This window comes from Poecilia mexicana, unplaced genomic scaffold (genome assembly GCF_051168715.1).
Source record: "Poecilia mexicana isolate PSO_F unplaced genomic scaffold, ASM5116871v1 scaffold_6, whole genome shotgun sequence".
Taxonomy (NCBI): Eukaryota; Metazoa; Chordata; class Actinopteri; order Cyprinodontiformes; family Poeciliidae; genus Poecilia; species Poecilia mexicana.
In genome coordinates this window covers 34,011,400-34,028,592 of record NW_028263375.1, presented here as the reverse complement: position 1 = coordinate 34,028,592, position 17,193 = coordinate 34,011,400, and the positions used below count along the sequence as shown (strand labels likewise).

Below are 17,193 nucleotides of genomic sequence, written 5' to 3'. Positions count from 1 at the left end.
ACATTTGATTATATCTAAACCTAGCTTAACCCATCTTTGCTGTCACTGTTACTGATGTATTAAAATAAAATAAAAAACAACATTTAGGCTGGTGGGGGGTCTAGTAAAGTCTGGTGGCCTGCCAGGCTCATAATACACTGGGGGAAACCCTGGCTGTGCACTGGATACGGCGGGGGAGGGGGGGTTATAATATAATATTTAGAATATTTGAAATGTAACAATTTCTAAAATACAGATGAAAGTTGCAAATTTCTCTTGCTGTCATGATTTTATACTTCCATAGCTACAACAGTTACATTATCTCCTTTACTCCTGTACAAGACAGATTAGGGCTCACTGTCTTCTTTTCTTTTTCTTTCAAAGAAAACACATTAAACTTATTTTTTTGTAAGTAATTTTAATATAATCTTCCTCTCTCAGTAACAAAATCCACACCACAGAGACTTTGCAGCCTGGTAGAGCTTATGTGTGGCATCCTGATGAAATTACCAGATTTTTAGCTGCCAAACATCCAATCAGTAGTGAAGGACTGTTGAGCATAAAACAACCCATTTATGATGAGCTGCCATTTTCTCAGTGTGTCTCTACTAACAGCCAATAAAAACATCATGTTTGAGCTAGCTGTTCATCTCCCTATTAACAACGAACCAAAATCCTCAGAGAGTTAGTGACCACCTCTGGTTTCCGATTTTCCCTAATCTCACCATTACTACAGCTCTTTATTTCATAACATGAGTTGAGATGCACTGAGGAGCAGTTGATTGACTCTGTTTTGTGTAAATTTAATGAAAGAGAATTAAAATCAGCAAAGTTATTTCTATTGTGACTGGACAGAGTTACTGATGAGACAACAGGGATAAAAAAAATGAAAAAGAGGAAATGAAAAAAGTTTGACAAAAAGGTTTGATAAATCTGTCCTCCTCCATGCCTGCTCCTCATCATCTACAGCAGAGGTTCCCAAACTGTGGGGCGCGCCCCCTAGGGGGGGTGCCGTGCCATTGCAGGGGGGGCATGAGAAGCCATCTGGATGAAAAAAAAAACAAAAAAAAAACATGAACGCTGTATGCACTGGGTTTTTACCTTAGAATGGCCAACTCTCTGTTATTCTTCTGTCAATTTGATACAGTAGGGGCTTCCTCACTTCCCATATCTGTGTCCTCTGTCACTTTTATCCAGTTAAAACTGTTTAAGCCGTTGTTAACATGTCCGAGCCGCAGAGGGCTGCGTCTTAATAAATCTTATGGATATATTAAGGCCGCAGCCCTCCGTCTCCAAAGCCGAACCATGGTTTTGTTCACGCCAACCTTACGTGCAGCGGCTCTATTTCCCCCCTGTAGTGCCAGATCGACAGCCCTCAACTTAAAAGCTGCATCATATGAGTTTGAAAACATTTCTCCGTTGTGCCTGCTGCTAGCATGTGCTTGTTCTAAATGAAAATGATCGTGTTTTTCTTTGATTTACAATTTTGACTTCAAATGATTCACTTCCTGCTAAAGAGCCCCCTGGTGGTTGAAGAAAAATACACAGAAAAGCCGCACCGGGCTACAATCCGCATGGTTCAAAGTTTAGGAAAAAAGTAGCAGCTTATAGTCTGGAAAATACGGTACCATAAGTGAAATTGGATAATTTTCAATGCACACCTGACGATCACTCACGCGGCACAGTGGTTGAAAAACACTGCTCTACTGTATCAAATTGACATAGGAATAACAGAGAGTTGGCCATTCTAATGTAAAAACCCAGCGCATACAGCGTTCATGTTTTGTTTTTTTTTCATGCAGATGGCTTCTTGCGCCCCCCCCTAAGGGGGCGCGCCCCACAGTTTGGGAACCTCTGAAATAAGGAATAGTCTGAACTATTTTTATACATATGCAGACTGGAAAATTACTTCCTCTTTTCTCAGGAAACCTGCTCTTCCTGTTTCATGACTCTCTTTCTGCTTGACTATGATTTTTTATGATTAAATAGAAAAAAGTAGAATTAAAGCAAAGTTTGCAGAACACAATAACCAGATTAATTTTATTACCGTCTGAGTCTACTGTTGGGTCTTGATGTCACCTGTGTAATCAATTTTAAAGGTAACTTTATTTATTGTTACTATTAAACTAAAATCTCCAGCATGGGGAAGTGGGCTGAGCTCGACTTTTCTAGACAATATACAGACAGACAGACAGACAGACAGACAGACAGACAGACAGACAGACAGACAGACAGACAGACAGACAGACAGACAGACAGATAGATAGAACTAATAGAAAACAGACCTTTCTGCTCTTATGACTGTATTTTAGAATGTTGTAAAAAAAAAAAAAAAAAAAGATTTGGAAACAAGATGTTTAAATCAGATCACAGTTATGAGAAAAAACTGTATCAGAACAGAACCAGGTTCAGGATATTTCCCAACTTTAAAGAGAAGAATTATGGTTTAGTCTATTCTCTGTGCTTACATTTGTTATATTTTTGCAATAATCTGATTTGTTGCATCTAGTGGATAATTAATATGAACATATGATATAAAATCAAACTTGTAGATGACTCAGTATATACTATACAGTCACACATTGTCATGCTTTGTATCCTCATAAAATGACAACATGAAGATCATGTTTAGTTTATGGCAACTTACATGATTTGTGGATAACAGATATAATTTGTAGCCATAAGTCCCTCATCAGGCTGAACTCAGAGCTTCCCTTTTCTTTGTGATTGCAGTTCCTCCAATTCTCTGGAGGTGGAAAATATTTCACCTTTATTTTGGTTGAAGAAAGGTGCTGGTCTTTGAGAATCAAACTCTTTTTGCCAAAGTAATAATTTACATAGCTACACACATGTGGATGGTATGTGTTAAATTCCTACATAAAAGTTGACTTAAATGTGTGCAAACTGTAAGGACTATTTGGTTGGAAAGGCACTTTTTGAGGTGAGAACTTTTTGTAGTTATACTGGTTGGTGATGCTTGTCTTCACATGCAGACACACAGATTAGTCGGAAGCAAAGTCAGAACCATCTGACTGCCAGACAACTACTCCTCCATTTTCCATCAGTACACACATTTTGAGAGAGCTTTGTGAGTGAGATGAACAGATGAAGGGTTTTGTAAAAACAAAATTCTTTACTGAATCTGGCCAGTGTATACCAACACAACCTTTCTTCTACAGTGTACAGCAACCAGCTGTAGAGTCTTCCTTTTCTCCAAAAAGCAAAAGTGAAAATATTTTGTCGGGAAATCTCATCGACTGAATTATCTAGTGAACTAATTCAGCTAAATGCATCACCTCAGCTTTTTGTTCTATTGTGAGGGACATTAGAATGACCAGAATGTGTTCTTTACTTCAACTATAAAATAACACCCAAGACACAAATGTGAAGCAGGCCTTTATAGTTTCAGTTGACTCCTGGTCTGAAATGGACGATCTGTTGTTGGAAGAGGACAGATTAATTTAAAATGTGATTTTATTGGACAGAATTTTATAGAGCTCTGATGGCATTTGATGTGAAGTAGTGCTAAAAACCCACTAAATAGCAATTCTGCCCTGCCACCCGTCAACAATGATTACAGCAATAATATTAGAAATATTAGAAAACGTCTTAGGATGACACTGTCAAATTATGACCAAACTATGATGCTCCAAAGAGGCTTTTTCACTGGTTGGCATTATTTAATGTCATTATTTCATGAGATGAAATAATGTGATGTATTTCATGTCATGATTTTCATGTCTCATATGTGTCCTGTGCACAATTTTGGAGTTATTGCATCCTTTAACATCAGGATAAAGTAGTTTGAAGATCTCGGAACTAAATGAGATTTAAAAAATTGTATGTTTGTTTTTAAACTGTAAGAGTTTTTTTTTATTTATTTATTTTTTTTAATTGTTATGTTGTGTTTTAATGTGCAGCACTTTGTATCAGCTGTGGTTGTTTTAAAGTGCTCTATAAATGAAGTTGGTATGGTAAGTAAAAGAAATGTGTTCTTCTGTGTGTTTGAATTCCAGCATGGAGATCTGTGATCCAAAGAACAACATCACCATGTGTCCCCTGTGTGACAGAGTGTGTAGCTACTGGAAACTCAGTACAGCATGTGGAACTGCTCGTGCCAGTCACCTGTTTGACAACCCAGCCACGGTTTTCTTCTCCATATTTATGGCGCTGTGGGGTGAGAAAACGAGTCTGAGTACAAGGCATCAAAAAGTAAAAAAATTGTACTAATACTCTACTGAGGTCCAACTTCTTGCACATGTAATATTCTTATAGCTGCCATGTTTATGGAGCACTGGAAAAGGAGGCAGATGAGACTAAACTATGAATGGGACCTCACTGGGTTTGAAGATGAAGAGGTGAGTCCATCTGTCTGCTTGTCTGTCTTTGTCTGTTTTATAAAGGTTTTAAGTTCATTTTTAGTAAATTATTATTTAACTTTCTTAGATGTTTGTTTAAATCTCTTTTTTAAAATCTTGTTCTGTTTTTAGCCCTTAGATCTCATTCTAAAAAGGGCATTATAAATATAAAAAAGTATGAAATCCTCCATATTTTCTCTAACCTGGCAGAAGTCCACTGTTACTTTCTACTACTAGTGTGAAATTGTCAGCTAGATCTTTGATAAAACAATGAGGAATGTGATGCTAACACAATTATTCATAGAGTGGTCTTTGAATTATCACTTTGGTCATCATTGAATTCTTTAGTCTGTCAGTAATATACAGTTACTACAGCTGCGTCTTTTTGTTGCAGTATATTTTTGCCAATTTTCTGCAGCCCCAGTACACACATGTATATTTATCGATGTTCACACTGTTTGGTTGAGAAAACAGTAAAGTCTTAAACAGCAACCATTATCATAACAGTTATATCTGATAAGAAGTTCTATTATGAACTGGGATTACTAAAAGAGCTTTCTGCTGCAGGTAAGATACTGACTGCTTCTACTTTGTCTATACATGCCTAAACCAAATAGGAAGAAATGACGGCATGAGTGTGAATGTATACTAAGATTATCCTTGTTATATTTGACTGACAATCCTTTTGTCCCTGTTGTTTTTTTTTTTTTTTGTTCTGTTTTTATGTGTTATTTTCACAGGAAGCATTGAAGGTTTGAAAAACTTTCTTTCTGGATACTAACTTCCTCTCTAGGTCAAGGTCTCTCTGTACTGCACAGCCTTTCTGCTACCACTGCAAGACATTTTTCTTTAAAATCACCTTGTTTTCCAATCCAACAGTTTTCACTTTTTACAATGTTCTATGACAGCGAAACACATACAGTCATGATAAAGAAAAAGTACACCCTTTCTCAATTCTAACATTTTATACAATATTTGTTTAATTAATGCAGATTTTTTTGAAAATTGATACCAGCTTGGAAAGTTATCAAAAACTATCTGATGTTGTACAAAACTTAGAACATCATTACAGAGATGAAGCGAAAATTGAGAAAAGCTGTGATTAAAACTGTATCAAGTAAAAAATGTTTGAGGGCACTTTTTCTTTAAAAAGTACAATTTGATCTGACATTGTAGCACCTTTGTTATTAAAATGATTCAGGACTGTGTCAGAATCAGAGGTAGGATGAAAGTCTACAGAGGAAGAGAAACGTTCTCTTGCAATTAACAACAAAAGTCACAAAGTCATTAATAAGCTAAAATCAAAGGAGATCACATGACCGAGTGTGTGCTCCTCATTTTGAATAGGCCCTGTATCAGTCCTACTGAAGTTAAAAGACTTAATAAAGATGTAGATGTTTATGAGAAAAACATGGATGTCAAACTCATAAGACTATACACTACTGACTCCCCAAAGAGGCAAAACTCTCTGGAGCAGATTGGGACCTGTAATTAAGAGGGTATACTTTGTTTGTACAATGACTGTGGCTACTCTATATTTCATATTTGTTCTAATTTTCTATATGGATTTGCAACTTTTAACTTCTGAACTGCTTCTGTTATTTCCTGTTCACATTCTCTTACCCTTCACACTGTTCCAAATTTGAGCATGGTTACATATGCTTCACAAGCTGTTCTGGTCATCTTTTCCCCAAACAGGATTCAAGTCCTAGAGTTAAGTTTTACTGCAATGCATTTTTGAGAAAGTTCAGATTGCATCTTAAGAGTTCCTGGTGGCGCCGCAGCTGATCTGTTGAACAATAGTGAAAGTACAGAAAGAGTCTGGGAGCTTAGCTGCCAACACTACCACAGTACAAAGCTCTAAAGTGACTTCTAGAAACATGTTATTTGGAACAGTTCTTATCTGCCATGCTTTACATAACTACATGTTTATTACACTAACAGGAACTCTTATATCAACATGATATATGGCCTTCTGGCATTTTGGTTTCTGATGAAGTTGGTAATCTGTAGTTTATCTTAAAGAAACTTATTTCTCATCTTGAAAGAAATATTATAGTCAGTGACTTCTCCAGCAAATAAACCTAATAAAATGAAATTTATTTCTATCATTTTTCATTTTGATCACCATCACAGGATCATCCCAGGGCTGAATATGAATTCAGAGTGATGCAGAAGTCCCTGAAGAAAGAAAAAAAATCCCCACAGAAGGTAAGATAACACATGCTGTAAGTTGAGAGTGTCAGCAAAGGATATCTGTCTTCCTATGTGTGTTTGTGCCAGTATGTGCACTTGTGTTCTGTTGCTGAATTGTTCGTTAAAGCCTCAAATTAAATCATATATTAAAATAAATAACTGTATCAGTACCCAGTACTAATAGAAACATGGAGTATAAATCCTTGTAGTTTGATCATTGTGGCCTGTTGGAGGTAAACCTCTGCTGATCGTCTCAGTTCCAAAACCACCTGGGCCTCACAAAAACCTCTGCAAACATTCTTGCCATTATTTTCAAGTCACAGTATCTGCTGCCATCTACTGGTGTCACAACACATTCTGCAAAAAAAATTTTACTGACATAAAATCGGGCTTATTTGGGATGAATGGGGACAGTGATCCTTGTAACAGCTGGGATTGTAAAGCTTTTATTTCTTTATTTTAGATGGAAAAGCTCACATGTAGAGACCGCCTTCCTGCATACATGACTAATATTGTCATGATGCTGCTGATGGTAAGTCATAACTAACTGTCAATGTCACCTATAAATGTTGTGAAATGTAATAAAACATATCTTCATGTTGTCTTCCTGCAACCCTTCCTGAACAGATCGGGGTTACGTTTGCCATTGTGTTTGGTGTGATCCTTTACCGGATTTCCACCAAAGCTGCTCTATATATGAGCTCCAGTCCAACCACAAGAAGCCACGTACAACTGACAGTAAAAACCACTGCAGCCATCATTAACCTAGTGGTCATTCTGATCCTGGATGAAGTGTATGGAGCTGTGGCTCGCTGGCTTACTGTCCTAGGTAAAGAAAAGACTTAAATAGTAGAACTGTTTAGTTCTACTATTTAAAGCTGGAGCTTTGGCAACTTTAGAGTCTCTCATGTCTCCAACTCCTCTTCTGGTCTGCCTGGTGGGCATACACACACACACACACACATATTTTATATATATATATATATATATATATATGTGTGTGTGTGTATATAGATAGATCTATATAAATAGATCTCTATATATCTGCATATCTAGATATATTGATATATAGATCATGAAGTACGTATATACTTTCTATGTATATATTAAGCATATACATAGAAAGTAACTTCTATATGTATAGATCAGAAAAATGTGTTAAAAATCAAGGCAAAGTGAATAAAGATTTTTGGCATACAACACATTAATGCTTCATATATTCATACCTTTTATTTTCCTTTATCTTTCTCACTTGTTTTTCTGTTTTCTCTGTCCATGTTTTGTGGCAGAGGCCCCTAAAACGGAAAAGAATTTTGAGGAACGGCTGATTTTTAAGACTTTCATTCTCAAGTTTGTCAACGCGTTTACCCCAATCATCTACATCGCTTTCTTCAGGGGAAGGTTACTGCTCTCATTTTTTTTATGCTCTTTTTTATTGTATCAGTATATCATATTTATGTCATCAGCTGAATATTTATTTCTTCATTTCACTTTCCTTGTAGACTGGTGGGCAGACCAGGCAGATATTTATATGTGTTTGAGTCTTACAGAATGGAGGAGGTAAACTTTATGTTTTCATTACATCTGCAAGCAAAATTTATGAATTAATATTGTCTTTTTCTAAAACAAATTAAAAAAACCAAAAACAGTAGAACAGGAGTCCATGAAAATCCAATTAGTGGAATTCTGACTATTAGGGCCTGATTTTATGAAGCACTATTTGTGAGGAATTCCAACATTGTGAGAACTTGAACAGGAAACGCAGGCTCCATAGTTTCCCAATGCAAGGTGGGCTTGCAGGAGGGCAGTTCTGCAGTTCTGTGTGATGGTCTATGGGCAATCTGAAGCAGCTAATAAACTGCTCATCATCATGTTCATGCAGTTCAGTCAACAGAAGGACACACACATAAGGCTCCTAGTCTTTAAGAACATGGGCACAGTTACTTTGTTCAGGTTTAACTATTTTTTACTGTGTTCCTGATTTCCAGTGTTCTGATGGAAGCTGTCTGATGGAGCTATGTATCCAGCTGAGTATTACCATGTTGGGAAAGCAGCTCATTCAAAATAACCTTTTTGAGATTGGAATACCGTGAGTACAGTTCTGTTTCTGGATTTATTTTATTAGATCTGATTAACAAGGATTTGGCACAAGCCTGCCATTCCATTCCTGTGAAGATACAGCCGAAAAATACCTCACTTACAGCACAGTCTGGGCTTTCTCCCATTCACTCAGATTCCCTCCGGTCAATTTTTGACCTGGGCAATAAGAGAACAGAAGGACAAGTTCTGAACAATGTTGTTGATTTTCTGCGCTGTTATAGAGTTGCAGTCTGCCTGTAATTTTATCAATGGCAGCAGAGGACATGAACAAAATCGTCCAATCTGTGTTAGTCATTCTTCAAAATATTGAGTTAACATCAACAGCCATCTTGCTGGGCTCAGTGCTTCTCTTTTTGCAGTGGAGGATGATTGTTTGGAGTGCAGACAGCTTCCAATTAGATTTATAGCGTTGAACTGGTGGATTACATACATCATGGGCAAAAGTTAGTGAATGGGTAAAATTTAAAACTTCAACAGAATCCATGCCTCCGGGAATCAATCATTTCTCAATAGCTGAGAGGCCTCTGAACAAAGCAAATGGCATAGGGAAAGGGGCTTGGTTTTACCAGGCTAATTGGCACAAAACAACATCTATTTTATGATTCTGTTAAAAAGGGTGGTGACTGCAAAAGACAATTTTAAACAAGGACATTTTAATCAACTGTTAAACCTTGTTAGTTGTTCATCCAAGTCAAGTTAGTTTAGAACTAAACTTAACTTGTGTGTGTTTTTTTTACATTCCTCAGCAAACTGAAGAAGCTAATTCGATACATTCAGTCGGAACAAGGAGCATTTCAAGAAGAAGAGAGACAAAAGAAACTGCGGAGATATGAGACAGACCACTTCTTGGAACCGTTTGGTGGACTGACACCTGAATATATGGAAATGAGTCAGTAGTAAATATAAAATCCTTGCATGCAATAATTTTCTGTAAGTGACTGAAAGATATGAGTTAAAGGCTTGGCTCTAGTTCAGTATATTTAAATCTATCCAGCTTGTTCTGTTATGTTGATAGTAGTTTAAACTTGGTTTAGACTTCAATAGATATATTGAATAATATATATTATATATTGATAATATTCATTTCAAACTCTGTAGATCACATTGAGTCCTCCTCAAGTCTACATTTGCAAATCTGGACAGATCCATTTAGGTTGCATTTAACCAGAGATGTTATTAACATTCATAATTCAGAGATGGGCTTTGGTACCAGTAAAACTACTGGATGTGGTGTGGAGACAATATGTGGCTCAATCAGAAATGTATTGTCTGATAAATGTATGAATGTTTCTGCTTTGTGAGTGAGACACTGGTGTAAAAGTGCTTTGATTGGTCAGTATGACCAACCCATTTACTCAGTCCATTTACCATTCATATTTCAGTACATTATGCAGATCTAAGTGAAGTCGGCATCCACTCAAGCACAGAACTGAGTGTTTTCCCCCACATAAACAAAGAATGATGAACTTTGACCATAATGGATAGGACTTGATCCCAATTTGATATTGAAAAAGATGTAATATAATATCCCTTTCTTGATCATTTTATTTAATATGTAAGGTTTTTTAACTAAACATAAAAACTTCATTTTTGCAACTGCCTTTCTTGCTTCCTTCCAGAGAGTATCTGGTGGTAGTCAGATGTTCTGTTTCTTTACACTGACCAAAGAGGTCATGGAGAGATGTGTGCTCGTCCTCATCTTAACATCTTACATTAACCTAGAAACATTTACTGTATCACCATTTGTTGTCTAATTCATGCAGTATTATTTGAAAGCATCCATGTATCACATGCAAGTTTTCCCGAGTGTATTATAAGCTTGGCAGACCACCAGGCTTTGTTTGACCCCCACCAGGCTAAGCGTTGTTTGCTCATTTTATAGAGTTTTTTATACTCAAGTAACGGTGACAGCAAAGATTGATTAAGTTAGTTAAGGCATCAGCACCAGTTGCACCGTTCATATGTCTGTCCATTGGCCTCACATGCTATTGTTTCCAAACTATAATGCCTGCTATTGCACTTCCAATTTTTTTTTTACTTTTAAACATTTTTCAACACAAAAACTACTGATGGGCACTCCTACCACCAGGCTTGGCAGGTTTTCTGGGGGAAACTCTGACATGTAAATATTAAGGCCTTTTTAGGAATTAGCATTGTTGCTACACTCGTACAAAAAAAGGTAATAAAGATGAATAATCTTTAAACATTACATAAAAATTGGATTAAACCTAAATCTTACTATTGGATTGATAATACTTTTGAAGTCAACTTGTGCTTTACATAGGGTCCTAAGAGGACTTATTTTGGATGAGCACTACATAAATAAACAAAATTATTCTTTGTTCTTCTTTTCCAGTTATCCAGTTTGGTTTTGTCACATTGTTTGTAGCATCCTTCCCTCTTGCTCCTCTGTTTGCTCTGCTCAACAACATTATCGAAATACGGCTTGATGCTAAGAAATTTGTGACTGAGTTGCGAAGACCAGTGGCAGCAAGAGCCAAAGATATTGGTGCGTTTTTCTATGATATGATTAAGTTACAACACAATCAACGCAGTGTGGTTAATGATATTATTAATAATAAGCATATTGCTGACACAAAGGAAAATTAATTTTCGAGTACTATCATGCTATAATGTGTTAATTACATCGTACAAACTAACCCTAACATAATATATTGTACAAACATGATAATTATATTGTATAAATGTTATAATTTCATCCATCCAGATGTATGCTAAAGAAGGCTAGTAAAGTGGCTAACAGGAGTTGGTCAAGTTTTCCTGGAGAGATACTGATGCTGCTTTGCATTGCATTTGAAACCATTAATAGTATGCACACTCTGGCCAGGATCCTAAACAGAATGGAAATGCACAGAAGGAAACGTCAGTCCGATCCGCTAGATGTGGCGCCGTTCCTAACTGACTCTCTGGAATGAAGCTGCAATTGGCTTCCGATTCAGCAAATGGCTAAAGAGCAATTCCACATAATTTTCACTACCTTGATCGCCTTTAATCTGTTTTACTGTAAAATCTAAAATACTGAGATTTTAAAGTAGAACATTTCCCAAATCAGAAGCTACAATTGGAAGCCAACTTCAGCTTCGTTCCAGACAATCAGTTAGGAATGCAGCATGTAGAGGATCAGACTGACTGTTCCGTCTGTGCAGTCCCATTCTGTTTATGATCCTGCTTAGAGTGCACATGCTATTAATGATTTTCTACACAATCCACAGCAGCATCAGTATCTCTCCATGTTTTGGACCAAGCATGAAGGAAAACTTGACCAGCTCATGTTATCCACTGTACTAGCCCTCTTTATACCTCCACTAAAAGCATACTACCACATATCACGCTTATACAATATAAAGATCACTTTTGCACAATATACAGACCCCTCCTAAAGTATTGGAACAGCAAGGCAAATTCATTTGTTTTTGTTGAAGATATTTGGACTCAACAGCAAAAGATAAGCATGAGACAAGAGTTCAAAATGTCAGGTTTTATTTTCTGGGATTTACATGTAGATGTGTTAGGTAAATTAGGATATCTCACCATTTGTGTTACACCACAGCATTTTTATGTGAGTAGAAGTAAAGGAACAAATGATTTTAGGTGAATAGTATTTAACATTTGGTGGCATAACCCTTGCTTGCAATGACTGGCTCAATCCTGCGACCCATCAAACTGTTGCATTCTTCATTTGTGATGCTATTCCAAGCTTTTACCACAGATTCTTTCAGTTCTCGTTTGTTTCGGGAGATTTCTCCCTTCAGTCTCCTCTTCAGGAGGTGAAATGCATTCTCTATCGGTTTAAGGTCAGGTGATTGACTTGGCCAGTCTAAAACCTTGCACTTTGTTTCCTCTGATGAAGTCCTTTGTTTTGTTGGCAGTGTGTTTCGGGCCATTCTCCTGCTGCTTGATAAAATTCCTTCTGATTACTTGGGATGCATTTCTCCGTAAATTTACACACAAAATCTTTCTGTACACTTCAAAATTCATTCTGCTGCTACCATCATCAGTTACATCATCAATAAAAATTAATGAACCTGTTCCAGAAGCAGCTATGCATGCACAGTCCATGACTTTACCTCCACAGTGCCTCACAGATGGACTTGTATGCTTCAGATCCAAAGCAGTTCTTTTCTTTCTACACACTATGGCCTTTCCATAATTTTGGTAAAGATTAATCTTGGCCTCCTCAGTCCATAAGATTGTGTTCCACAACTTTTCTGGCTCATCTCTGTACTCCTTTGCAAATTGCAATATGGGCTTCCGATTCTTACTACTGATAAGTGGTTTGTATCTTTGGGTGTGCCCTCTATATTTTTGCTCTCTGAGTTTTCTTCGAACAGTGGATTGTGATACCTTCACCCCTGATACAACTGATGTGTTGGGGGTTTTCTTCACAGCTCTCACAATATTTCTGTCACTAGCTACTGTTGTTTTCCTTGGCCGACCTCTTCACTGTCTGTTGCTCTGTATGCCAGTCATTTCTTTCTTATGCAGAACATTTCAGTTGTTGTGCTTGTTTGTCCAATGGCTCTGAGTGATTTTTCTTCTTTTCTCAGCTTCAAAGTGGCTTACTTTTCTCACATAGATAGCTCTCTGGTCTGTCTATAATGAGCTTGTGTGCTTCCTCTTTAAAGAGGATAAACCAACATAGGCCAGGGCCAATAGACTATGCTTTGTTTAAGCATAGCCCACTGCCTATGTTTAAACCTAGCCAATAGTTTTAAGCATAGGCCAAAAAGTAGACTGGTCAAGCAGAGATATTTAATGTTTGAACAATCAATGTTAAACCTGGTTAACAAGAAACACCTGTCAGTCACATGTTCCAATAGTTTTGCTCACTTGAAAAATGGGTGGGTTCAAACAAAGGGTGGTATGTCCTGAATTGTTTGTAACACATCTACATGTAAATACCAGAAAATAAAATAAAAGCTGACATTCTGTATCCCTTGTCTCATGCTCATCTATTGTTGTTAAACCCAAATGTCTTCACTGTACAACAAAAACAAAGAAATTTGCCTTGCTGTTCCAATACGTTTTGATGTGATTGCAAGTATCAAGTTTGTGCAATGTTATTACGTTATAATTAAAGTTTAGAGTGATAGTGCTCTAAACTTTGTTTTCCTCCATGACAGCAATATGCTACCACATAATGATGTGTCCAGTGATTGATAATTCTTATTTTTATGCTTGCAGGTATATGGTATGACATTCTGAGAGGAGTAGCAAAAGTTGCTGTCATCATTAATGTAAGTAAAACTAAACATACCGATCTGTATGTATAAATGTTTTGGTTCAAACTATGATCAAATGAAATATGTTTCTATAAGTGACAACTTTCAGTAGAGGAAAGAGACTATAAAACTAGGAAGGAGGAGGAAGAACATAGATGCAGAATTAAGGCAAAAGTGAAGCCAAAGGTAATCTGAGTGGCAGGATCTCTACTCCACTTTTATAATTTTTCTTATAGATTCCTGCTACAAGATTGTTGGTTACGTATTGTAACCCCAGATTCTATTTCGCATAGGCTTCGCCCTTTAAGGCTATCGCTAGTGAGTTAACGGCAAAGCAGGATGTAGTCTATGCCTCACTGGGTCCATCCAGACCACCACCATGAAGCATCGCACAAAAACAGTCTCAGCCTAGAGTGTGTAATTACGCACTCCTGGCCTCCCATACAGCAGAAGACCAGAGAGGAGAATAACATCTCGTCAGAAAGGTTGAGACAAACAGACCTGCTGCTGTGAACAGGAACGACGAACATTACGAACTGTAACAGTGTAACGATGAACAGAACAGGTAACTTATTATACAGCACTTTGGACAACCATCTTGTTCTCGAATGCTTTGTAAATAAACGTGACAAAAATAATTATTCTGTCAGAACTCTGAGGACAGAATGGGTCATAGAGAACATGGAAATGTCACACAGGTAAAACCGAATAAATGAGCACAGAGATGACCAGGAAGCTGCTGTGCAAATGTCCTCCACAGACATTCCTCCACGCAGAGCTGTGGAGGATGAAATCCCTCTGGTGGAGTGACTCTCAGATTCTCTGGAGGATCCAATCCAGAAGAAGTGTAAGCCTGTGAGATGGCCTCACACAGAAAGACACTGGGCGGACAGAGGACGCCCCACTGAGTTATCTCTGTAATGCATGAACAGACTCAGAGAGCGACACAGTGCAGACATGCGTGCCACATAACAAGAGAGCGCGCGCACAGGGCAGAGAAGATGAGAAGCAGCTTCTGTCTCAGATTTATGAGGAGGGGGATAAGAACCCTCCAAAGATATCTCCCTTGATCTGAACGAGCTTGTGATGCTTTGAGGAGTAAAAGCAGAATTGGGACGCAGCACAGCTGAGATGCCGTTGGCTCATATTCAGAGACAAGAAGGAGCAACAGAAAGAGCAGATAAATCGCTCAATCTCTTTGCAGACATAAGGACCAACAGCAGAGCAGTTTTAAAAGACAGGAACTTAAGAGGAGCCTGATCTAAATGCTCAAATGGAGCTTCAACCAGAGCGCACAGGACCAGTGTTAAATCCCACGGAGGAGCAAGTGGGCGTGACACCAGTCTGCTTCTGAGAACACCTCTCAGAAACCGCTTCATCAGCGGGTGGTTGAAGACAGTTCCGTCACCAAAAACCCTCATGGCAGGAGGAAATAGCTGCAGCATGTTTTAATGGTGCTGAAAGCTAAGTTTCTGTCCATCAGCTGCTGGAGAAATGACAGCACTCAGCTTAAAAGACATGAAATGGGCTCCATGCTCTCTCCTGCACACCAGCGTTGAAAGGCTGACCATTTCGAAGCATATAAGGATGTGGTAGAAGTGGCTCGTGCGCCCTGAATGGTGCGCACCACACCCTGAGGGAGACCGAACCTCTCTAGGTGCTCCCTTTCAGCTGCCAGACCCAGAAACGCTGGCCTATCTGTGGGTGGCTCCTGATCACTCCCCCGCCCTGGGAGAGCGCATCCTCTCTCCATGGCAGCTTCCACAGTAGAACCTGACACCAGCTGCTGCAGACTGGGAAACCGACAGCTGTTCCTCTCAAACTCAATCCAGGAGCCATGGAATCAGTGGAACCGGGGGAAACGCATAAAAGACCGCCCCTGGACATGATGTCCACTCCTCTGTTCAAGACGCTGGGGCAGCCCCGGCTCCAGATGAGTTTAACAGGATGAGGCATCGAAATATTTTGGGGGGTAAAATGAATCGACGTAGCTGAACATAGACAACAACATCAGTAGCCTACAGGCAACTTGTTAACAAGCTTAAGGTACTGTATTGATATAAGCTAGTCATCTTTTAGCTAACATCACCTGCATCCAACAGTATTACTCAACTCAGTCAGTTAGACAAACTGTGCAAATTTCTTTGCGTTATGCTGGTTTGCTGCCATGAGTCTAGCAGCTCCTGAGCAGCTCTGCACAGCAGCAGGTCTCTATGGAGCTAAAACGGTCTGAGTCTGTTTTAGCTCCGTAGGTCTCCGTCGCTGCCATGTAAACCCAGCGCGAGCGTCTTAGCGCTCATGTTGCGTTTGAAGGCGGCTCGGAAAAACAGGTCACGGCATGTTAACAGCAGATTAAACAGTTTTAACTGCTGTTAAAAGTGACAGAGGACACAGATATCGGAAGTGTGAAAGCCCCTACTGTATCAAACTGATATAGGAATCACAGAGAGTTGACCACTCTAAGGTAAAAACAACAAACAGCTTCCAGTTCAGGAGGGGGGCACGGCGGACTCTGTGGGCGAGCAATGTCCCTCAATACTGCTGGGCCTGCGGTGGTAATGTACACCACTCTGATCAAGAGCAGGTTTACATGCGGCCAGCACAGCAGCTGTCTGGCAATGTTTAACAGCTGAGCGGAGAGCACGCTTCCCTGGCGATTTACGTAGTCTGCCACCACTCTGTTGTCCATGTGGATCAGAACATATTAACCTTTCAGCAGAGGAGCAAAGTGTTGAGTCACCTCCAGCACCATGAGGAGCTCCATCACGTTTATATGAAGAGTCATGTCGTCTGGCCACTGTGCTCCAACCACCTGAGACAGACACGTTCCTCCCCATCCTGACAGGGATGCATCTCTGAACACAGATAGCTGTGACCTGGGTCTGCTGAGGGGGCCTCCCTCAGCCAGAATGCTGGGGCTCCCCCATTGAGTCAGATCGGCTCCCACTGAAGGAGGAACAGAGATCATGCGCCTGTTCTTACGCACAGTATCCAGGATCTATGCGCAGGCGAGCAAACCATCTCTGAAGGCGTCTCATGTGTAACAAACACAGCGGAATCACAAAGTGAGCTGCTGACACTTCCAGAGAGACAGCAGGCGCAAATCGTGGCACCAGCAGCTACCATGGCACTTCCGGTGGCAGGTGTCACAAGTGTCATTAGCTTCGGCACTAGCTGTCACGGGTGCCACTTGCTTCAGCATCTGCCATTAGCTGCAACAGCACTTCTGGTGACAGCTGCCTTGAGGCCCCAACATACTCTGGCGCACTTCAGTCTGCGGATTTTCATGACCACGTACTCAGTATCACAACTTAAAT

The 17,193-nt window shown here is 39.2% G+C and overlaps 1 protein-coding gene and 1 pseudogene across 1 annotated transcript in view; one reads left to right on the top strand and one right to left on the bottom strand.

Annotated features, from left to right (window-relative positions):
• ano1b (anoctamin 1, calcium activated chloride channel b) overlaps positions 1 to 17,193 on the top strand; it is a 69,973-nt gene that overhangs the window by 40,132 nt on the left and 12,648 nt on the right. The window contains exons 11-21 of the mRNA XM_088006668.1: positions 3,996 to 4,156; positions 4,255 to 4,337; positions 6,474 to 6,548; positions 6,997 to 7,065; positions 7,161 to 7,362; positions 7,823 to 7,934; positions 8,036 to 8,093; positions 8,522 to 8,622; positions 9,380 to 9,522; positions 10,990 to 11,142; positions 13,839 to 13,891. Of these exons, the coding sequence (XP_087862794.1) occupies positions 3,996 to 4,156; positions 4,255 to 4,337; positions 6,474 to 6,548; positions 6,997 to 7,065; positions 7,161 to 7,362; positions 7,823 to 7,934; positions 8,036 to 8,093; positions 8,522 to 8,622; positions 9,380 to 9,522; positions 10,990 to 11,142; positions 13,839 to 13,891 (1,210 nt within the window). The remainder of the gene's footprint in view (positions 1 to 3,995; positions 4,157 to 4,254; positions 4,338 to 6,473; positions 6,549 to 6,996; positions 7,066 to 7,160; positions 7,363 to 7,822; positions 7,935 to 8,035; positions 8,094 to 8,521; positions 8,623 to 9,379; positions 9,523 to 10,989; positions 11,143 to 13,838; positions 13,892 to 17,193) is intronic.
• LOC148159542 (uncharacterized) lies at positions 14,515 to 15,297 on the bottom strand (annotated as a pseudogene).